The sequence below is a fragment of the Oncorhynchus kisutch genome, linkage group LG13 (genome assembly GCF_002021735.2).
Source record: "Oncorhynchus kisutch isolate 150728-3 linkage group LG13, Okis_V2, whole genome shotgun sequence".
NCBI lineage: Eukaryota > Metazoa > Chordata > Actinopteri > Salmoniformes > Salmonidae > Oncorhynchus > Oncorhynchus kisutch.
In genome coordinates this window covers 45,102,632-45,126,164 of record NC_034186.2, presented here as the reverse complement: position 1 = coordinate 45,126,164, position 23,533 = coordinate 45,102,632, and the positions used below count along the sequence as shown (strand labels likewise).

General features: G+C 46.4%; 2 protein-coding genes across 8 annotated transcripts; one reads left to right on the top strand and one right to left on the bottom strand.

Annotated features, from left to right (window-relative positions):
- The first annotated feature begins 40 nt into the window (after positions 1–40).
- LOC109902279 (oxygen-dependent coproporphyrinogen-III oxidase, mitochondrial) lies at positions 41–16,739 on the top strand. Of its 4 annotated transcripts, none has more exons than XM_020498522.2 (9): positions 41–713; positions 1,234–1,377; positions 1,618–1,728; positions 1,824–1,965; positions 2,642–2,860; positions 5,469–5,573; positions 7,617–7,825; positions 8,975–11,591; positions 14,948–16,739. In XM_020498522.2, the coding sequence occupies exons 1-7, from the start codon at positions 176–178 to the stop codon at positions 7,699–7,701; spliced, it is 1,344 nt and encodes a 447-aa protein (XP_020354111.1). In that variant the 5' UTR covers positions 41–175; the 3' UTR covers positions 7,702–7,825; positions 8,975–11,591; positions 14,948–16,739. The 4 variants fall into 4 exon arrangements, with proteins under 4 accessions (XP_020354111.1, XP_031642236.1, XP_031642234.1 ...); XM_031786376.1 differs by having other exon boundaries at positions 7,617–9,664; positions 10,019–11,591; XM_031786374.1 differs by having other exon boundaries at positions 7,617–11,591.
- Positions 16,740–17,228: 489 nt separating this feature from the next.
- On the bottom strand, positions 17,229–21,859 carry LOC109902280 (transmembrane gamma-carboxyglutamic acid protein 1). 4 transcript variants are annotated; one of them, XM_020498525.2, is made up of 4 exons: positions 21,775–21,859; positions 20,965–21,010; positions 20,277–20,440; positions 17,229–19,644 (listed from the first exon to the last, which is right to left on the bottom strand). In XM_020498525.2, the coding sequence occupies exons 2-4, from the start codon at positions 20,972–20,974 to the stop codon at positions 19,195–19,197; spliced, it is 624 nt and encodes a 207-aa protein (XP_020354114.1). In that variant the 5' UTR covers positions 20,975–21,010; positions 21,775–21,859; the 3' UTR covers positions 17,229–19,194. The 4 variants fall into 4 exon arrangements, with proteins under 4 accessions (XP_020354114.1, XP_020354116.1, XP_020354115.1 ...); XM_020498527.2 differs by having other exon boundaries at positions 17,229–19,626; XM_020498526.2 differs by lacking the exon at positions 21,775–21,859 and adding an exon at positions 21,250–21,661.
- Between the last annotated feature and the right edge of the window lie 1,674 nt (positions 21,860–23,533).

Below are 23,533 nucleotides of genomic sequence, written 5' to 3'. Positions count from 1 at the left end.
CATCGAGAACACCATTTCCCATGCCTCCTCGCTCGGTTCAAGCCAAGGACACACCCCCGGACCTTAGCGTGCCTGCACGGCTGTCTACTTGTGATTGTAGTTTTCAGTTTTGCTAGATGGATGTCTACAAACTGTACATTTTACATGGAGATGACAGCTAGATAATTTACAAATCATGGCGACCATCGTTCTTTATTCCATGAATAGAACGGCGCAAAACACGGCGAGACTATGCTTTTTTCCGTATTCAACGCGAGCTTCCATAGTGGACTCGCGCATATCTTTCTTCAATAACACTTCGGTCCGCAGGTTAACTCCGCTTCCGGGAGCGAGATGGGTTCCCAAAGCTACTGGAGTGCAGTTCATGTCCAATGGGACTGCAGGCAAAACGGCAACCGGACGAACCAGGAGAAGCGCCCTGCTGTTTGCTGGAGCAGCGGCGGCAGTGTTGGGTTTTGTGGCTAGCGCTAGTCACTTTCAGCGGGCTGAAATGGCAACCATGATCACCAAAACCGAGGAGACGGAGATATCGGAGAAATGCAAGAAGTTCATGTCTCCGCCGTGTACTGACGTCAAAGTGCTGGAGCAGAAGAAAGAGGAAATGTGCACGAGGATGGAGATGCTGATCATGGAGACTCAGGCGGAGTTCTGCAGAGCGCTCGAGGAGGTGGACGGCGGCATGTTCAAAGTGGACAAGTGGGAACGGAAAGAAGGCATGTAATCGCCCCCTTTGGCACGTGCCATTTGGTACACACAGCTCGTACCCATCCCGCATGGATAGTCGGTTAGGAACCCCAACCTAAGGCCAGAGCATCTTACCTATAGGCCAACACTATAAGACCAAAAGTATGTGGACACCTGCTCATCTAACATCTCATTCCAAAATCATGGAATGATTTGCTGCTCCACTCTTTACTAGATGTTTGAGCATTGCTGCGGGAACATGCATCCACCCATTCAGTCACAAGAGCATTAGTGAGGTCAGGCATTGATGTTGGGGAATTAGGGCCGGCTCGCAGTCTGCGTTCCAATTCATGTCGGAGTCTATTCTGGCTAATCCAAAGGTTATCCACCCTGGCCTTATTTTTAAACTGAGCCCAACATCCACAGTAGCACCTTGCAACATGCGGCACCCATGCCATTATCTCACTGTCTGTTTTTTATATAGCATTATTAAGGTGCCTTGGTGTTTGGCTCTTTCTTCACTGTCTTAACATCTTGTGTCTGTATCAGGTGGCGGGGGCATCAGCTGTGTGCTGCAGGATGGGAAGGTGTTTGAGAAGGCCGGGGTCAACGTGTCCGTGGTGTTTGGGAACCTGACCGAGGAGGCCGCCAAGCAGATGCGCAGCAGAGGGAAGGTTCTCCGGGGGAAAGATGGTGAGTGGCCGCCCTAGGTTCATATCAACCTCATTCATTTCAGCAATTCCCTTATGTTGTCTTGCAGTACCGTGTGTTACCTCATGCTACGTATGTCACTCAAGACCAGAGCGAGCCATTCATACCATTCCGACAACCTGATGTGTTCAAGGAATCAGGATTGGATCCTTGAGTCCGACTATGGTTGAGATGTATATTACAGTATTGTATTGTATAATATTGTATTATGTTCACTCCTAGGCATCCTGCCATTCTGTGCCATGGGTGTGAGCTCAGTCATCCACCCCAAGAACCCCCACATTCCCACAGTGCACTTCAACTACAGATACTTTGAGATAGAAGAAGAAGATGGTGAGTGTCAGGCTGTGACGTCACACCATTCAAGTGTTGGAGCTGAGATAATGAATGATGGCTCTTGTCTTCTCGTGTGTGTGTGTCTGTCCCAGGCACTAAACAGTGGTGGTTTGGTGGCGGTACAGACCTGACTCCTACCTATGTCAATAAGGAGGATGGCGCTCACTTTCACAACAGTCTGAAGGAGGCCTGTGAAAAACATCACCCCAAGTACTACCCCGACTTCAAAAAGTGGTACGACCCATATCGGTGACTTCATACAACATGTGGTAATGACTGGGTGGGTGGGTGACTACACTGGGTGGGTCTCTACTGTTCAATGGGGATAAGGAGTTTCTCGTCATTATCTTCAGCTGCTGAATGGCCATTTCTTCCGAGCTAGTGAATGACGTGTCAATGAACGGGAGGGTAAGTGAGTATGGATACTGTATATGGATGTGTGTGTCTGTGTTACTTTAATGGCTATGTTCCTATAAGCTGTTTGCGTTTTACACATTGACACAGTGGTCATCACCTCCAGATTGACATCTTGATTTTGATGATCTTGATCTTCTCTCAACTCAAACATACAGTAGTTGTATTTTTAAAGAACATTGGGGGTTACATTTTCATTGAGCGTAATCATATCTAATAACTACCTCTGTGTTTAGTCATTGAAACCAGTAGCTCAACATTTCTACCGTGTTTCAAATGCCTGTAAAAGTACTGCATTGTACTAGTTATGCTGCAATTATGGAAATTAACATTGGTAACACTTGAATTAAACCCTGCTGGTATAAAATCATGAGTATAACAAGTTATAAAGGAATATACAGTACCAGCGGGCAGGTATAATTCAAGTGTTTCCGTAACCTGCAACATTTTTTGTCCTCAAGCTTAGTTTAATTCAAAGCACTCCTGCTGCCTGCAGGTGCGACCGGTACTTCTACATCCGCCATCGTGGCGAGACGCGGGGCATCGGTGGCATCTTCTTTGACGACCTGGACTCTCCCAACCAGGAGGAGGCGTTCAGCTTCGTTAGGAGCTGTGCCCAGACCGTGGTGCCCTGTTACCTGCCCATCGTCTACAAACACCTCAATGACCCCTTCAGCCCAGAGGAGAAGGACTGGCAGCAGGTGCGGAGAGGCAGGTGGGTACAAATGAGAGGGTGTGGGTGTACCTCGGGCTGTGGTGGTCATGACGTTTTGTGATTGTCAAGCAAATAACTGCCTGTCTCAAGGTAATTGACCGTTAATTAACATAAACACATTTAGCATCTCCCTGGCTTCCAGGCATAGACGACAAGCCACTGATGCAGACCTTTTGGATCGTCTAATAAATCCATTATGTATTTTAGACACGTCTAAAGAAACATGATATGAAGAAAATGTAGTCTTATTTCAGAAGAACAGAATGGCATACTCCTTGTCCTTATGTTAGGCCCTGATCTGGCTATGCAATATGGCTGTGGGCTATACTAGTTCATTTAGCAGACCAGATTTGCATTGTTTTATATTATTTTATAGGATGAAGAATACAATTGAACATAGCTGAATAAAATAGAAAGGATGTTTTCTCCAAAAGATTTCTGAGGAAGGGCGCACATGCCGCTTTTCTGTGAGTGGTTAACAAAGAAACCGGTCTTCCTATATGCTTAATTTAGAGTTATTTATGCAACTTTAGTTGTGATCAAAGAATATAGCCCAACGTTAGAATGTATTAAAAAAAATCAACGGCTGCATGATGTGACTCTGATTATTCGAAAAAAGTCACATGAAAGGCATGAGCTCTGCTTAGTTTTTTTGCGCAGGCTGCACACACTTCATCAGTCTGTCATTCACAATTTGACAAGCACTTGCTAATACCTCAAATTTCCCTGTGGCATCCCCTTTGTGTAGCCGTAATGTACCCTAAAGAAATCCATGCCTTTTGTGGCCGCTGTGCCCTTGGGCTGAATATAATAATTATAATTCCCTTCTCCCGGCTGCGTGCTCTGAAGCACCTCTCACTCACATGGCTCAATTCTTATTAACCAATGCCCGTCACGTGATCGGGTCTTTCTCACAGGCTACAAGTGAAGACAAACACATCGGGGATGCAACTGTGCTCATCCTTATCCAATTCCGAGGTGCACATTGAAGATATTGGAAGAACTGTCCTCATGTACTTTGTCAGCCAACAAGATGAGTGGGTCTAATGAACAGCAAAAGCACTAGCCTATCAACGTTTGTACTATGGGGGATAGTAGATTGACATAAGCTGCCTATGTCATTCTACTATCCACCATAGTACAAACGTTGATAGGCTAGTGCTTTTGCTGTTCGTTAGACCCACTCATCTTGTTGGCTGACAAAGTACATGAGGGACAGTTGTGGGATGCGATAGATCCCAAATGAATACAACCACTAGCATAAAAAAAAAACGTTTATAAGCAATGAGGCTGACGCAACATATCAGAACTTTTTTAGCTTCAAATGTTGATCAACTATTAGACTATTTATTCACATTATAATCGCAGCAATGTGCACACGGCAGGAGGCTACAAACGCGAATGTTCCAAAATGCAATCAAGTAGCGGGAAAACACCATTCTCAAACGTGATCACAAATGCGATTATGCATGTCATGCTTTATTATAAAGGTGCATTTTTATGGTGAACATGATCTACCCCAAACGTGAAAAAGTTAGGTGCTACAACTGTCGTAAAACTGATTAATGTGCTTAATTTTAAGAAGTTATTTGGCCACTAAAGTTGTGGTACAAACCTTATCAAAACATATAGACATATGGGCTAGGCTACATGAGGTATGCAACTTAAAAAGGCATGCGCTTTTGATTAATACAGTATATCATTCATAAGTCACCCATCAGACTGTTCTTGATTTAATCTTTGTCTTTACATATACTAAATAATGTATGTGTGAAATTTGTTTTAATTAGACTGGCCCATTATCTTGCACGTGCCTCGAAACAGGAAAAAAAAAATACATGTAATCTATGCACTTAAATAGCAAATGGAGGACGCATTTCCCGTGGTTCCTTTTCATGCCAGCCAGGTAGGCTATACTCCTGTTGTAAAGATAAGCAATGTGCTTAATATTAGGAAAGTTGAGAAATAAATATAGTAGGACTAGCCTATAAAAAGCTGATGGGATCCTCTTTTTAGTACTGGCCATCACTCTGTTTTCTATTGCAGTTCCATAGCCTATAGAAATGTTGTGTAACGTTTCCCGAGTGGCGCAGCGGTCTAAGGCACTGCATCTTTGCTAGCGGCATCGCTACAGACCCTGGTTCGATCTGGTGCTGTATCACAACCGGCCGTGATTGGGAGTCCCATAGGGCGGCGCACAATTGGCCCAGCGTCGTCCTGGTTAGGGTTTGGCCGAGGTAGGCCGTCATTGTAAATACGAATTTGTTCTTAACTGACTTGCCTAGTTAAATAAATAAAAGAGCTCATGAGGTGTTTGATGAAATTTGCATTGATGTCAGAGTGATTAGAGGGACAATAGAGTGCTGAGTACCAGGCAGTTAGCAAGTTTGGTAGGCTACTAATGACCATCAGCAGCATCAGAGCTTGGAGAAGCCTAATTACCGTGACTAAAACGATCACTTGGAATTTGACTGGCAACGTGTCGGTAATACGGTCACCGTAACAGCCCTAGGTGTACCTACATGCTTGTGCATGTGTAATAACAGTTTGGTTCTGTGTCTGTGCTTGTGTCCCATTAAGCCTTTGGTCTGTGTGTGTGTGTTTTCAGGTATGTGGAATTTAACCTGGTGTATGACAGAGGGGTGAAGTTTGGACTGGCCACCCCAGGCTCCAGGATCGAGAGCATCCTCATGTCTCTGCCCCTCACAGCCAAGTGAGTACTGTTACGTCACAGTCATACTGCTGCTGCTAGCACTGGATGTATAGCACTAGTGATTGGGAATGAGTACTGGGGTTGCGTCCCAATAATCTCTCCTTCCTCCTGATGTGTGCACTCTTACACTACTTCCCATAAATTGCACTTTTTAAACCCATAAAGGGAAGTGAACACTTTGGGGAAAAAGTGAGAGATTATTGGGACGCAACCTTGGACCAGTGAAGACTCTGTGTGTAGTACTGTGTGATCTACTCCGCACGCCGTGTGTGTGTGTGTGTGTAGTACTGTGTAATCTACTGCGTACGCCCTGTGTGTGTGTGTAGTACTGTGTGATCTACTGCGCACGCTGTGTGTGTGTGTAGTACTGTGTGATCTACTGCGCACGCCGTGTGTGTGTGTGTGATCTACTGCGCACGCCGTGTGTGTGTGTGTGTAGTACTGCGTACGCCCGGTGTGTGTGTGTAGTACTGCGTATGCCCGGTGTGTGTGTGTGGTACTGCGTACGCCCGGTGTGTGCGTGTGGTACTGCGTACGCCCGGTGTGTGCGTGTGGTACTGCGTACGCCCGGTGTGTGTGTGTGGTACTACGTACGCCCGGTGTGTGTGTGTGGTACTGCGTACGCCCGGTGTGTGTGTGTGGTACTGCGTACGCCCGGTGTGTGTGTGTGGTACTGCGTACGCCCGGTGTGTGTGTGTGGTACTGCGTACGCCCGGTGTGTGTGTGTGGTACTGCGTACGCCCGGTGTGTGTGTGTGGTACTGCGTACGCCCGGTGTGTGTGTGTGGTACTGCGTACGCCCGGTGTGTGTGTGTGGTACTGCGTACGCCCGGTGTGTGTGTGTGGTACTGCGTACGCCCGGTGTGTGTGTGTGGTACTGCGTACGCCCGGTGTGTGTGTGTGGTACTGCGTACGCCCGGTGTGTGTGTGTGGTACTGCGTACGCCCGGTGTGTGTGTGTGGTACTGCGTACGCCCGGTGTGTGTGTGTGGTACTGCGTACGCCCGGTGTGTGTGTGTGTGTGTGTAGTACTGCGTATGCCCTGTGTGTGTGTAGTACTGCGTACGCCCTGTGTGTGTGTAGTACTGCGTACGCCCTGTGTGTGTGTGTAGTACTGCGTACGCCCTGTGTGTGTGTGTGTAGTACTGCGTACGCCCTGTGTGTGTGTGTGTGTGTGTAGTACTGCGTACGCCCTGTGTGTGTGTGTGTCTAGTACTGCGTAAACTTGTAGTACTGCGTGTGTGTGTGTGTGTGTGTAGTACTGCGTACGCCCTGTGTGTGTGTATAGTACTGCGTACGCCCTGTGTGTGTGTGTGTGTGTATAGTACTGCGTACGCCCTGTGTGTGTGTGTAGTACTGCGTACGCCCTGTGTGTGTGTGTGTGTGTAGTACTGCGTACTCCCTGTGTGTGTGTGTGTAGTACTGCGTACGCCCTGTGTGTGTATAGTACTGCGTACGCCCTGTGTGTGTGTGTAGTACTGCGTACGCCCTGTGTGTGTAGTACTGCGTACTCCCTGTGTGTGTGTGTAGTACTGCGTACGCCCTGTGTGTGTGTGTGTGTGTGTAGTACTGCGTACGCCCTGTGTGTGTGTAGTACTGCGTACGCCCTGTGTGTGTGTGTGTGTGTGTGTGTAGTACTGCGTACGCCCTGTGTGTGTGTAGTACTGCGTACGCCCTGTGTGTGTGTAGTACTGCGTACGGCCTGTGTGTGGTACTGCGTACGGCCTGTGTGTGTGTGCGTAGTACTGAATCACCGAGTCAACGAGGTAAAAATCTGTCGTTCTGCCCCTGAACAAGGCAGTTAACCCACTGTTCCTAGGCCGTCATTGTAAATAAGAATGTTCTTATTGCCTCGTTTAATCAAATAAATATTGAGCAGAGCCCTGTGGAACACACACGGTGCATGTCCCTCATGGTTCGTACCATGACCGAGCTGCACCAGAGCATCAACCAGAGCCCTCTAATGTCAGCTGTGTACATTACAATTCTATATGCACTCACTGAAAAAGCCCCAGATGCCTCATTCATGCCGACTCTCTTCACAGGTGGGAGTACATGCATGAACCTCCTAAAGGTTCCCAGGAGGCCGATACGCTGGAGGTGTTACGAAACCCCAAGGAGTGGGTCTGAAATGGCCGTTGCCGTGGAGATACCAACCTGACTCAGCCTTCAGAACAGGAGCCGACATGAGCTGTTGACTGGAACAGGCGTCCGTCCCTTTGACTGCTTTGTCATTGGCCAACTCACCGCTGATGTGATTAGCTAGTTGTTACTGGAAAATGCACACCTGCCTTTATTTATTTTGCTGTCTGTTTCTTATTGCTTGATATAATATTGTCTGTGTCAGATAAGCCTTAACACTACCATTTAAATGTTTTATCCAGAGTGACTTACAGGAACAATTTGGGCTAAGTGCCTTGTTCAAGGGCACCTAGGTGATTTCAAACTAGTGACCTTTTCGGTAACTGGCCCGACACCGCTACCCCTTTGCCTTCCGCCCGACTGCTTCAGTTAATATTTCCTGTGTACCAACTGGTTGCTCTGCTAGTATATTTTTCTCTCTAGCTACAGTCTGAGAGCCCTCTTGGTCTCCTGTTGGGGATTAATCTGAATTAGTTGGGTAACATAGATAGGATGTTTTATTTTCATGATATGCTTATGAGTTATTTCTCATAAGAATGTATTTTGTTGTACTATAGTGGTGGCCATTGGCAGTTATCTGTCCTCTGTCAGGACTAAGTTGCTTGGGCCGCAGAGAGGGGAGAGGTCAAGGTGTCATCATGTGTAAACATATCTTTTAAACCATGTGAAGAGATGATTGATGAACCAATTATCTCTTTGCTCCACTGTGTCTGTGTGCCAGTCACTCCCTACTTTTCCCATCGGGGAGAGGAGGATGGCAGTGTCTGGAACCATTCTATGTTCCCTCTCTTGTTGCCCCTATCTTGACCTAGAGGCTCACTTTCCTCTCCGTGAGCTTGTCCAGAATTGGTTGTATTTAGGATGGAGTATCTCAAATGACAATTTGAGATATATCATTGGGAGGGGGTAATGTCTTGGTACCATTTTGTACCAAGGACGATATAAGAGCTTTGTTTAGGAGACCAAACTGAACGATAATTTATAGCCAATTTTGTCTGGCTAGGGGATATTCCTCTCTGAAGTAAAGTCTTTCTTTGTGAAAGTTCCTAAGACCTGTGGTTTGTCATGTCAACTAGGGGGGGTGGATCTTTGCTATAAAGGATCCCAGATGCCATTATGTTGAGCACTCTCAACTTTTCATTAGAGATACTGAACTGTTGAAAGTCAAAATGCTATTGCAAAAGCTGAATTATTATTAAAGGTGAAGATTAAGCATAACTCTGACTGGTGTGTGATTTGCTCTCATCATTTGGTAATTAAGGAAATTTCCACGACATTTGGCGACGGGGATGGGATGTGAATCTTCACTCGGTGACCGCTTCTGATGACCTAGGTAATCGTGCACAAGGGATCCCTCAAACTCGGGATCTCAGGGAGACCACACTTCGAGAACGGAGCAGATGGACCAACCTAAGATTGGAGAGGCAGCGAGCCGAGTGGATACCACATCCCGAACATAGTACAAAAAAGGTGAAATGAGCAAACCACACTTGAAGTTGAGTTGGATAGGACTTAGAGCTTGGTGAAGCCCTAGTGGAAGAAGGACCTCATTCTGTGTGTCTGTGTGATTGTCTAAGTGACCCTCAGAGGTGGTGAATTCCAATTATTTGTGTGCTAGCCAGGTATGCCCTGGGTTACTCTGTGTGAGTATTTTGTAGGAGCATTCTGTGTGGGCGCGGTAGGTTGACTCTGTGTGGGTTACCTTTTTATGTTCTGATGTTCTGTGTGGACATCTGACCAGTTCTGTGTGAGCATCTGACCAATCCTGTGTGGGTGATCAGTAAAATTCTGTGTGAAGTACTTAAGGAATTCCTGTTGTAACTGTTTTTCCTCTCCCTGTGTGTGAGATTGTGTGTGTGTGTGTGAGACTAAGGAGCCATGGGCGCGCACAAAGAACCAGGCATTCCGGGCCCTCCTACTGGAGCCTTGAAGGTTATGGTAGATAAATGGGGTAGGGATATTCTGGAACAGGTACTTCTATGGCATAGAGAGGGTGGTTTTCCTTTGACAGGGGCACTAAGTGTGACGCTGTTAGATGAGATAAGACAGAGATTGGTAGAGAAGGAAGGTAAACTAGGAAAAAAGGATCAAATTGACTGGGTGAAATTCAGGAAATGGGAAAGGGAAGCTGACAAACGGAAGAAAAGACAGGACACATTTCGGGGAAAACCCTGTCAGAATATGGTAGTTCAGACTGAGGAAGGAGAAAAGAAGGGGAAAGATGAAACAGTGAGAAGGAATAGGAAGGATGATGATGACAGAGACTGTCCCCCTCCCTACTGTATTCCTCAAACTCTCTACCCAGTGTTGCCGGACATCCCTCCTCCTCAGCCGCCTCCTGCTGATCCGCTGGATGCAAGACTACTACAACCTGCAACCCCACCCCCTGTCTCTCCCAACACCACGGTGATTGATCGTCTGGCACGGAGCCTGGCTGAAGTCCTGACAGGGTCTGGAGTGACTCCGGCCAGTCTCAGTGGGGGGAGCACGCCAGAAGGGAAAAAAAATCAACAATCCTTTTCTCAAGGCTCCTCCACTCAGCTCCAGTGAGGATGGAGGGGCACCCCATCTGACTCCCCCGTTGAAGGACCGTCTACGGACCAGGACGGAGAGGCGTGTCTCTACCCCCTTCCCATACAACCCAGCATCAGACATGTATCATCAATACCCTCTGATGGCCTGCCCTAACCCTCAGCCTCGACCTGATGATGCTAATGCTGCTGCCGCCGCAGCATGGAACCCCATTGTGTATGTCCAGAGGACGTGGAGACATGATGAAATCAAAGACATTGTAGAGGACCTACCAGACCCAAGTAAGGACGCTGTGAAATATTCAGCAGAGATGAGGGTATTGGTGGGTCAGTACAAACCATCTGCTGCTGAGATAGCCCATATCTGTAAAAAGAAACTGGGACTCAGGTGGGCGGATGTACAGGGACAGTTTGATTACAACTACCTGTGGGCTGAGAATGGCGCATATCAGGACCAGATAACGGCGCTGCTGGCCAGGATTGTGGAGATGTATCCAACTAAGACTGACTGGACTGCTATCAGAGAATGCACTATGAAGAAAGATGAGGGCCTGGAGGCTTTCAGAAAGAGAATTGAGACCTGTTTCAGGCTACACAGTGGTATCAGACCAAACGAACATGCATATGGGGATCTGCTGAAAGACGCCCTGGTGAGGGGTCTGACACCGGGCCTGGAGAAAGCTGTGAGGACTACCTGCATCAGTTGGGAGACTGAACCATTAGCAATGGTGGTACAGCACTGCAAGCATGCTGAGAGACAACAAAGTACTCAGAAGGAAGAAAAAATAAAGAAAAAGTAAAGACACAGAAACTACAGGCTGCTCAGATGACGTTTTACCAGGGAGCAGCCCCAGCAGGGACAGGACGAGGGGGTGGAGTGCGCAGGTGCTACAACTGTGGGAAGCCGGGTCATTTTGCTGCTGACTGCTCCGAGCCAACGAATCCACAGAGGAACAAAGGCAGGGGCGGACCAAGAAGAGGGGCCCGAGAGGAGGGGGCAAGAAGAGGAGGAAAAGGAGCACATGCATGGACAGCCCCATTCCAACAACAGCCGTGGCAGCCACCTCCCAACCAATGGCAGGTCGGGCCACCTCACGGGGTCCAGCAACAGCTCCTTGTGGGGACAACAAGGAGTCCCTCCAGGCAGAGGACAAACTGGAGCCTGGCAGACGGGGCCGCCGGCACAGACGACCCTGTACAATCCAGGACAGGGGCAGGAGGAGAAGTATTGACATGATGAGAAGACAGGGACAGTTGTGCTAAAATCCTCAGAGCAACAAGAGCATTTGTTTTTAAAGTGTCACACCCTTCCGAGAGTAGAGGCAACAGTGGAGGCTTGCGTCAATGGTGAGTCATTAATATTTCTTGTTGATACTGGGGCTGCTATGTCTGTCATTAACTGCAAGGCTATGATAAAACCTCCCATGTCTAAATGAAATAGTCAAAACTGTAGGGGCTTCAGGCCTCCCACTCAGAGAGCAGGTAACTCTGCCTGTCTCCTTTTGTGAGGAGAAGTATAAACATCAATTTCTCTACTCTGACCACTGTCCTGTCAATCTGATGGGCAGGGACCTCCTGTGTAAACTTGGCATCAACATAACATGTGGCCGAACCGGTTTAACTGTTATTCATGAGGAAGAGGAGGAAGTGGGGGAGCAATTGATGTTAATGTCTGAGTGTTGTGACTGGTATTATGCATGGGATGTTGATGATGAGGTGCCCAATATTGCTCGTGTTTTCTCAATGGCCAAAACCCATTGGGGCCACGAGGGCAGTTTCAGGTCTGAAGCAGGCTTACATTGCACCTCACATTTTTAACCATTGACAAGAGATCTCCATTATGAGAAACAATGGCTGTGTGATACATTACAGAATGAGTCAGTGCAGTGTGAGGGTTTATACTGTAGCAGTGAATTCTGTGCTTTGGGGGTTAATCTAACCCCTGCACAGAAAAAGCTCTACCTGTTTGAGGATAGCGCACCACATGTGTCCCTGGCAAAATCAGAGTAGAATGAGTGGATACTGGAATTTGGATGAAATGCTTGGTTGATGCTACAGACTGGGAGATGCGCCCTGATGGGTCAACTTATTCACCCAGCACACTGACAAGTTGTTACCCACTCAGTTGGGGAACACCAACTGAGAGGTGTGTGCATGGCGTTGATCAGGTTTTTTTTTCTACCAATATCATGTTGTTGAGTGAAGACTCACCCCTCCTGAGAGGGGTCCCTGAATGCCTATGCGCAAGGGACAAGTATGATTTTGGGAGAATAAAGGGAGCTGAGCCAATGGTAGTCACTCCTAAAGATACCAGGCGCCCGTCTAGAGCACAGTATCCACTCAGTAGGGAGGCAATAGCAGGTATTACACCTGTTCATGCATCTTTGTTAGCTAATGGTGCTTTAATTCCCTGTCCATAATCACCCTGTAACACCCCTATCTTGCCTGTTAGAAAACCTTCAGGTGATTGGAGATTTGTCCAGAAACTGATACTCGGGCTCTGTTGAAATTTCTCGCTGAGAATGGCCACAAAGTTTCAAAGAAGAAGTTACAGTTGGTTTCACAGACAGTGAGGTATTTGGGTCATGACATCTCTCCCAATGGCAGGCAGCTGGGTAGTAAAGAGAGGATACAGGCTATTCTCTCTGTCCCACAGCTGGTTACTAAACGACACATGATGTCATTGACTGGTATGGCAGGGTATTGTAGGGCGTGGTTACCTGACTATGCTGAGGTGGTGCAGCCGCTTGCTGACCTTATTTATGGCCACAAAATGGCTATGAGTGACAAAATTAAGTGGACACCAGAGGGACTGACTGCTCTGACCAGACTGAAACAACTCATGACTACTTCTACCTGTTTGGGGCTCCCTGACCATTCTAAACCTTTTAACCTCTTTGTTTGTGAGGGAAATGGTTTTATGTCATCTGTTTTAACACAGGAACATGGAGGAAAGCAGCGCCCAGTTGGGTATTATTCCAAACAGCTGGACAGTGTGGCCAGAGGTCTGGTTTGTTGTTTGAGAGCTGTGGCTGCTGCTACTGAAGCTGTGCTGGCTTGTGCAGACATTGTTGCCATGTGTGAACTCACTGTACACGTTCCTCATGCTGTACATGCTCTTATTTCACAGGCATCAGAATGTTCTTCTGACAATGTGTCATGTGACCCTGAAGAGGTGCACTGTGTTAAATCCTGCTACTTTGTTGCCCACCGAGGATGATGGAGAGCCGCACGACTGTGCTGAACTGTTGGAGCTTGTCTCTAAACAAAGGTCGGATTTAACTGATGTCCCTTTGCATAATGCACATTTGGAACTGTTTGTAGATGGCTCTGCTCAGCGTTCTGAGAAAGGAGAACCATTGGTTGCGTATGCGGTTACTACTGCCTCAACCACACTGGAAAGTGCTAAATTACCCTCCCACCTTTCTGCTCAAGCAGCAGAACTCTTTGCACTCACTAGAGCTTGCATATTAGCTAAAGGCCAGTCTGCTACAATCTATACAGATAGCAGATATGCCTTTGGTGTGGTACATGATTTTGGTACTCTGTGGAAACAGCGCGGCTTCCTGACCTCCTCTGGTAAGGCGATCTCTCATTCAAAACTTGTTGATAACTTGTCAAAAGCTATTTTGCTCCCTTCTGAAATTGCTGTTTGTAAGTGCCTTGCTCATGCTAACTCTTCCGACCCTGTCTCCAAAGGTAATGCTATGGCTGACTTGGCAGCAGCTGTCTCTTTGGAGGCCCCTGTGTTACAGATGGTTTTACTTCCTGATAATAACCTCTTCTCTCCCACTGATATCTCTGACTTTCAATCCTCTGTAGGTCCTGTTGAGTTGAGGAAGTGGAAACGACTATGTATATATGACCAGGTGCAGAAACTCTGGCTGGGCCCGGCTGGGCTACCAGTCTTACCACGTTCATGTTTCCCCTACTTAGCTAAGTTGTCACATGGAAGGGATCATGTGTCAAAGGGGGGAGTTGTTGATTTTGTAAATACATTTTGGTTTGCACCTGGGTTTTCTGTGTTTGCTGAACAATTTTGTGCAAAATGTGTGATTTGTATGACTAACAACATGGGAAGAGGGATTCCCATGCCACTGTCGGCTCATCCGACCCCTGAAGGACCATTTGAACACATAATGATGGATTTTATTGAACTCTCTCCTTGTCAAGGGTACAAATATTGTCTGGTGATAGTGGATGCCTTCTCCAAGTGGGTAGAGGCATTCCCATGTCGACATTCCACTGCTATGGCAGTAGCCAAGAATCTCCTTAGGGAGATCATCCCAAGGTGGGGGGTTACCATCTAAATTAACCAGCGACAATGGCTCCCACTTTGTAAACCTGGTGATACAGAACTTGCCTGAGAGTCTGCAGATAGACCTCAGGACCCATTGTAGCTATAGGCCGCAAACCGGTGGTTTAATTGAACGCGCTAATCAAACACTGAAATCTAAGATGGTGAAGCTTATGGCAGAGAAGGGGCTTTCTTGGGTCACTGCGATCCCCCTGGCTCTGATGTACATGCGAGGGAGGCCCCACAGAACCACTGGATTGGCTCCTCATGAGGTTCTGACAGGTAGACCAATGAGGATGATTAATTCTCCCTTCCCACAGAACAAGCTGACACTGATGGGCTGTGACGATGACATGGTAAGTTATTGTACTGCTCTAAACAATGTTCTGAAGGCTATTTTCCCCAGGGTGAAAGCGGCTCTACCCCAGCCACTGGTGGGGATCCTGCACAAACTTCAACCAGGTGACTGGGTGGTGGTGAAAGACCTGAGACGAAAGCATTGGAACCAGCAGAGGTGGACTGGACCATACCAGGTGATGCTGATTACCCCCACTGCTGTTCGCGTAGCTGAGAGTTCTACTTGGATCCACGCCAATCACTGCAGGAAGGTGCCATACTGCCCACCAGACCCTGAGGATGGAGGACCAGAGACACCGACTAGATGGGAGGATCAGGCCCAGACTCTACGCATAATGTTTCTTGCTCTGGTCTTGAGCCTTCTCATTACAGTTGCCATATGGACAGTGACTCAAGGACAACCGGTCCTGGAAAGACAACATGGTACGGACTCGACTGATAACCATTCAGTCCCACTGCGGGACTTAAATAGCAGCCACTCCAGCTCGAGCCAACGGCAGGCTCAGGACAGGAGTCCAGCAAACAATAGCCGCTCCCATATCGAAAGAAGAAGAAGGTCAATGCATCCACTGGATGAGGAATCACGAGGGAAACACTTGGTGGTCACTGCTTAACTATACAGTAAAGAAGAAATACCTCCTGTTATGTATGTAGCTTGTTTCCACATTCAGCGATTTCCCCATTCTTACAGTGTTCAGTAGAGGTCAGCATTAATGTGCACTAGAGGTGCTCTTGTCCAATGAGAACACAGGTGGTCAACCTTCACTAGGTAGAACTCTGAGGGATAAATGCATTAATGGTAATTTGTCATCATCAAAAGATTTACGGGGGGGATTTGATTGTTCACATTGGTGTAGTAGAATCATCTTAGAACCTAGATCCCGTGTACCAGAACCTATTCAAGTCCAACCCCGGCGAACCCCATTTAGGACCTGTCATTGTCACAATCCAAGCAATATTTCCATACCACAATTGAATGAATCCTTTCTGGGAATGTCAACATGTGTCAATTATAGTGTTTTCCCAATAGGATGTAGCTGGAAGAAGGGAACATGCAGCTCTGGATACCCCATTAGACTGAGGGTGGGACACACCATTATTGATGCTGAAACTGACTAGCTTTCTCATCAATTTGGCTCGGCAACATTTACTGATCATTATTGGATTTGTGGTGATAAAGCGTATCTCTACCTACCCACAAATTGGACCGGGTGCTGTATTTTTGGTAAACTAAACAGCTCCCTTGTGGTAATGCATAAAACTAATTCCTCTATTCCAAGCAGGTTAAGACTAATTAAGAGGGACATCTCGCAATACAATAATGTCCCTAGTGACTCTCGACGATCCTCGAAATTGGAAAAGTTCTGGCGCGGTTTAATCCCCTGGTATGGGGCATCGGAGAATGCACATGAGTTGGATAGGCTAGGATATAATTTGGAATCCCTGGTATATTTGACCACTGCAGGGTTTTCTATGATAAGACCAGAATTACAAGCCACTCAACTCATGGCAAAACAAAATAGAGTGGCACTTGACATGTTGCTAGCACGTGAAGGAGGGGTGTGTCAAATTATAGAAGATCACTGTTGTACATTTATACCCCAGGAAGATGACAATTTGACTATTGTAGTGGAACATTTGAAAGAGCTTAGGGATGTTTTCGAAAGGGAACACCAGCCTGACATCAACTGGAATCCGTTAGGATGGGTTCAGTCAGTGTTTGGTGCTTGGGCTGCGACCATTTTCCACTGGTTCATCTGTGGTCTAATATTACTGATTGCTCTTGTTGCTAATTATCATTTGTGTGAAGAAATTGTTTAATAAAGTGGTTGTTTTTCTTACTATGCCCTTGCTTGCAAATGAAGTAGGTGTAGATGAAGAATCTGAGATTGATGGACAACAATCAGGTGAACACAGTGAAATATTCTCACTGGACAGTGTAGATAGAGGGTTCACTGTATATGAATGAGTTCCCTGACCTATTCCTGACTATATCTCTGATAGTGGGGAACCAAATTCTAAGCATGAGGACTTAGAGGGATGACTGTCCTATAGGTTGTAATGAGGCCTGTGTTTAGACACTGGTTCTCTTGTAATTTTGGGAGCATTTATATGTTTTGTTATTTTTAAGCCAGACTACTTCCTGAATGTTGACACGGTTAGGACACCAGGGCTTTAGAGAAGAGACTTGAGATTTCATGCATGGTTAGGTTTGAACAGCCTTTTTAAAATAGAGCATGTCCAGTGTTTTTGGACTGCAGAAGGACCAAGACAAGTCATCCATCATGCTTTTTACATTAGAGTGGTTTGATAAATTGACAACTGCCCCGCATGTTTAAGTATTTTATTATAAATTACAATTCAAGCTCAGTACATATTCAAAGGTTGTTGTTTTTTTACATTTGCTTAAGGCGTAAAAACTGGATTTCAAAAAAGGTAACAGTACAACAAATTGGCCCTGCCCAGAATTCCTTGCCCCCGTTATCTAGACCTGAACTTAACAGACAGGTGGAAGCAATTTAGCAACAATTCCACCTCGTCTGTATGTCACCACATACTGTGTCTATTACATATTGAATCCTCAAGTGGGTGGGGGCTGTTTCTGGACAGGGCCATATGGCACGTTCATGACAGCTCAGAACCTCAAGTTAAAATGAACAATAGTTATTTGCGTAGGTTGATTCTGATACTTTCCAAGTGGGAAACTCGGGCCTCATCGTTCGAGTTGTCTTGAACGTACCAATAGACCATCAACACATCCCAGTCACAGGTCATATAGCATTGGGACAAGTGCTGAGATCCACAGGTCAACAAAAAACATCAGTGCTCGCAAATCTGTAATGAACATATTACACAGGCCCCGTACATTAGTTCTACAACTAATGTACAACATATGGCACAAAGTTTTTGTAAAATGTTTTATTACAAGCGTTGGAGACACTGCACAATTAGTGTAAACATTTTACTGTGCAGACAAAGGCCAGGATTCAAAGATCGGTAAAACGCGGTCGACAATGCACCTTTTTAAAAGTCAATGTTCCTGCATTAACAAAACACTGTAGATGACGGCTTAATGGAAATGACTTTCAAAGGGCAAGCGTGCAAATAACGTGGATAAGATTGAATCCTGGCCAAACTATCCGTTGTATCATAACCAGGGTGTCAAATGAGTTGTAAATCAGTTGTACATCCTAAAGTGTGTACAGGGCCATTGACGTATTGTGATAATGAATATTAGGCAGATAGTCAGTGCTTAGGATGTCAGCAATTAGTCCCCCAGCTGCATAATTAGCATGTAAAATAGACCGTTGTATCAATAGGTGACATTGCTGAGTTGCGCTGAATAGACCCAAACCAGACTTGCCTTAGAATTCATGAGCAAACAGCTCAGTTTGAGCCTTAACAGAAAGTGCCTTCAGTCACGCCACATATATCCACTACATTAGTATCAATGTAGTCACTACAATTATCTGCAGAAAAAAAAATAGAAGCACTCAAGTGCACTCTTACACATGCTCACCCACACACTGTCCATAGTGGCATTTATCGCCGTGAGTGAAAAAGGGCCGTTGTCGCATCATATTCTGCTGCTTCCTGGCCCATATTTCCTTGCAGGTCACTCCACGCCAGCACAGCTCAGATAATGTCACTCAGAGACAGACACAGCTTTGCAATCCCAAACTACCCTATACCATATTTAGTGCACTACTACCCATAGGGTTCGGGTTAAACGTAGTGCACTGTATAAAGATATAGGGTGCCATTTGGGACAGTCTTCCACAATTCATACGACGCTGGCATAGATCCAGTAAGTCTACGTGTACATAGCCAATACTGGCTTACCAAAACATATGGCTAAAACGACAGAAGAATTGCTTGTTTTTTTACAATTCACTTCCTGAACATTCAAAACAACTTGTTTGTTCTCTCATTTTTCCTTTACAGCACACAATTGTCATGCATCGTTCATTTGCAAGCCCCAAACCTCCAGGGTAGTCATAACATAAATCTATGGTAGTATGGAGGAAGCTAAAAATAAATTAAAAAAATACATTTTGGTTTTGTGAGACCAAACATTTGGTATCGTCTCTGCTATCACTCAACTCCTATCCGATGGTCAGTGCAAGCGTTGACGTTATTGCATCCAACAACTCTCCGTTAGTGTAGTAACGTAACAGTTAAAGGGAGGTGAGGTGTAGGCTGAGACCAGGAGGATGATATAGCTGGATGGGGGCTGGAGAGAGAGGAGGGTAGCTGGTGGGGCATCAGGTAAGACAGGGCATGGGGGGGGTTACTTCACTTCCCATGGCCAATGATGTCCTCATACTGAGGCGGCGGCTCTGTCTCTATGTGCACATCCGTGTGGCCAACTGCCTCCTCGTAAGACGGCGGTGGCTCTCCCCTGCTTCCCCTCGCAGACGTGACCTCTGAGCCCGGGTAGGCGGGGCTGCTATGGACGCTGAGCTCGGAGTGGTCGTGGAAGTCACGTCCCCACTGGTCCATGGAGACCACCGATAGTGTGGGGTCCCGGTGGGAGCCCCCCAGGGCGGGGCTGCGCTCCGAACGCTTACGGGAGTGGCAGCGCCACACAGTGATGGCCACTGCTGCGATGAGGAGGAGCACGAGGAGCAAGGGGAGGATCAGGTAGAGGGAGTGGACTCCGCCAACCGCCGACTGCAGCCCGCCACCTGGGCTGCTCTCCCGCACATACTCCTCCCAGAACCGTTGCTGCAGCCAATCAGAGAGCTACATCAGACCAATTACTGGGCAGAATTATCAATTCCTGGGCATTTAAGGTAAAAGAAACATGTGAAATCTACAAATGCCATTTGCAGCATTCTAAATGCCATACTCCAGAGAGCACACACGCATACAAAACAAAAACACAAAGCTGTCCACATATGTGCGTGCTGCACATCCCTCTGCGGGACAGACTGTACATTCCCTGTCCTGACAATAGTTGCAGCAATGACCCTCTCCCTACTGAGCAGCACTCTCGGAGAGTCAGCTACCCTTCCTGCTGATTATAATCACTTCCTGAAAAGCAGGAACATTCCACAGGCCAGCACACTTGGAGTAGGATTACACGTGTTTTTGTTATCAAGTGCGTGTGTGTCAATGAGGGAGCAACAGTGAGACAAAGAGCATTGTGTGTGCATCCGCGTGAGCGAGTGTTGCGTACAAGGTTGGGGTCAATTCCATTTAAATTCAGGAAGTAAACAAACAAAGGAGGTCAAATTTTCCTCAATGCTTCCCATATAAGAAACATAAAAAAATAAAAATGGAATTTGAATTTCAGTTTACGTCCTAGTTAGAGCTGAAATGGAATTGACCCCAACCCTGGTTGCGCACGTCTGTTGCGTGTGTGTCTCACTCACAGTTTTCTCGTCATTCTCAAAGGCCTCCCTGGCCTCCTCGTATGTGCAGATCTCCTCCCTGCACTCTCTCTGGATGTTGCCCTGCCGGATCTCCTCTAGCAGGTAGCTGTTGTCCCTGCGCTGCCGGCTCAACACAGAGTTGGCCAGGTCCGACGGCAGGAACACTGTCAGAGAGAGAGAGATGGGAGGGAAGAGAAAAGTGCAAGAAGGGGAGGAAGAAAGAGAAAATGTGATGAAAGATTCAGAGATGGTAGGGAGAGAACAGAGGACAAAAACAAAGACGGGAGAGAGGGAGAGATGCAGAGAGAGAAAAAAGAGGCAGAGGATAGTACAAAGCCAGCAGAAAAAAGAGGGAGCTGCCTACTAACTGCATTTCTGTATAAAACAAAAGCTTCTTTGATTAGAACGTCCAATCCGGGCCAGTATAAATGAAACTAACTCTGGGAATCAAGAGAGGGGCACAGAGCGGCCCTCTGTTGGACTGATTTGGGACTCCATGGACAGGAACCATATTGTGTGTAAAAAAACATTGATTAGACTCACAGAAGGGAGAGTCGGCTAACATTTGTATTTTCCTGGACAAACCACAGTGTTGAGTAGTTGTTTAAACAAGGACCAGCCTTGCCTGTAGTACATTTACGTAAATGTACATGCCGAAGCCTGTGAATAGCCTAGAGAACAAACGTACCACTCCCCATGATTCCTGCTGGTCTGTTTGGGGTGGGTGACAGTGTCTGTTGGCAGAAAAACATTCACCAGAAACAGTCAGTTCCATGTTTTTAAACTGGGACAAAGTCAATGAGAGGAAACAAGACAATAGTAATCCTAGTCATAAAATATATATATATATAAAAACAAAACAAAACAGGTGATTCAGACATTCAAAGCAGGCCTAGGTTCATAATTGCCACAGTGTTTAAGGCTAACGTTACTCTTCCCATAGAGCATCCGAGTTCGCATAATCCTGTTATACCTATTGAACTCCTGACAGACGTATTAACGGAACTGGCCGTCACACACGGTGTACTGTGAATTCCAGGCATCCGTGGCCAGCTAAAAACTGAATGACCAAACGCTGACCAGGGTTACACAGGAATGTTACCGCGATGACCGAAATAGAACACCAGCAGAAATGTAACAAACAACGCCCGCCCCGTTCCTTCCATCTCTTCAAAAGCGGCACAGGATGTGAATCGCGAAACCGTTATTAGAACAATAAAAACTGCTTTAATCTCTGGCGATATTATCACAGCTGCCTATAGGTGTGAACAGTGAGAGAGATGGACGACATCCGAGATTGAAGCTGGCTGACGTTTAGCTCGCTGACAATCGGATGATTTGTAACAATTTCGCTGACTGATTTGCTACATTGTAGGCTAAGGAGCGACTCCTATCGTTCCGATGAGCAAAGGTTTTAGCTGACCGCTTCAAGAACAAACGTAGGATTCAAAGCATTTATTATTCAAATGAAAATGGTAAATAATTCAACTTTATTTACCTGTTTTCCTTCCCGAATGCGCTCTAAGCTCCAATAACGCCTCAATGGCCAAAATGTTTCTACGCACGCGTAAAAGCCTGTTGGATAGGCGTTTTCTCTTTTTTCCATTTTAAAGGGACAGTCAGGTGACTGGCATCAAATCCCTAGAAGGCTATGTGCTATTTCTACACAATATCATTATTTGTTTCACATTATATCATTTGGGAGTGGGCAGCAAGAACTAAAGAGACTGTGTAAAGCTACTCACGGTGCACAATTAGGCACCCTGGAGATATGTAGTCCACATTTAGTTAATGATTAAATGCACAAGAAAACGTTGCCTGTCCAAGGCATTGACTCGCGAGTCAATAGCAATCTAGTGTCTAGGCCCTAGCAATCTAGACACTAAGCATTTTGTCATTTAACAAAGTGTACTGAAATGACATATTATCTAAATGATCTCTTGAATGATAAAATAATAGATATCACTGTACAATTTAAGATGGGTTGTTAGTCTCATCACTCAGTAGCATCAGACTATCAATCAATTAAACTGAAGAGTTGACAATGTTGTGACAAATTCAGGGGGTGGCCCTGACCGGGACTCGAACCAAGGTCCAACGGCTGTCAAGCCAATACCTTAACCATTATGCAAGAGGTCCGAAACCACTCGAGGAGGTCGCTAGTTGTTGGGTTAAGGTCACTACATTACTCCCCTTCCTTCGGGGGAGTGTGTCCCTCTCGTGCACACACCTCTCAGATGACCGCCTTTGCGCCATCCCACTTCTGACACCAATTTTGTGAAATCAGGGGGTGCCCCTGACTGGGATTCAAACCCAGATCCAGTGACTGTCAAGCCAACACCTTAGCCGTTATGCCAAGAGGTTTGAACCTTTGAGCCATGTCACTAGGTGCTGGGTTAAGGTCCCTAAAATATTCTAACATCCAATAGCACAATACCATTGACAAACACATTGACTGTAAATCTCTGGTATTAATAGCTTAGATATCCGACTGACAGACCCAAGGTTGTGGGTTTCAATCCCATTCAACCCTATCTCCTGAACTCACTGCACTGGTGTCAGACGTAGGATGCCACTTCCCTGGGGCCATTGGAGGCGTGCCCAGGAGTGACATGAGTAAGTAGAGATAGGGATGAGCGCAGGGCCAGGCACGTTTCCCAGATGATGGAGATAGTGTAGTTATAGCATCCTTAGTAGAACACCATCCACTTAGTAGGACCACAACGCCAGCTCATCAAGAGGTTCAGATATCTTGGTATACATGGCTTAGATGGTGGACTCATTCCAGTGGTGAAAAAAGTACCCAATTTTCCGACTTGAGTAAAAGTAAAGACAACTTTTTTTTTAAATGACTCCAGTAAAAGTCACCCAGTGAAATACTACTTGGATCTTGCTCAGGCTTACTGGCGAATTTGCTGCAATGTACACAATGTGTGTGTGTGTGTGTGTGTGTGTGTGTGTGTGTGTGTGTGTGTGTGTGTGTGTGTGTGTGTGTGTGTGTGTGTGTGTGTGTGTGTGTGTGTGTGTGTGTGTGTGTGTGTGTGTGTGTGTGTGTGTGTGTGTGTGTGTGTGTGTGAGAGTAAGTGTGTGATGTCTCTTAGTGATGTGATTGATGTATTGTGTTGTTGTGGCTCAGGGGGTGTTGTGTTAGTGTGTGATGATCCACTCGGTGCCTCCTTGTTCCCCTGAGAGCCTCTTGATTAGAATCTGTAATCATCAGTGATTATGTAGAAAGACTTTGCCACGAGGCACAGTCG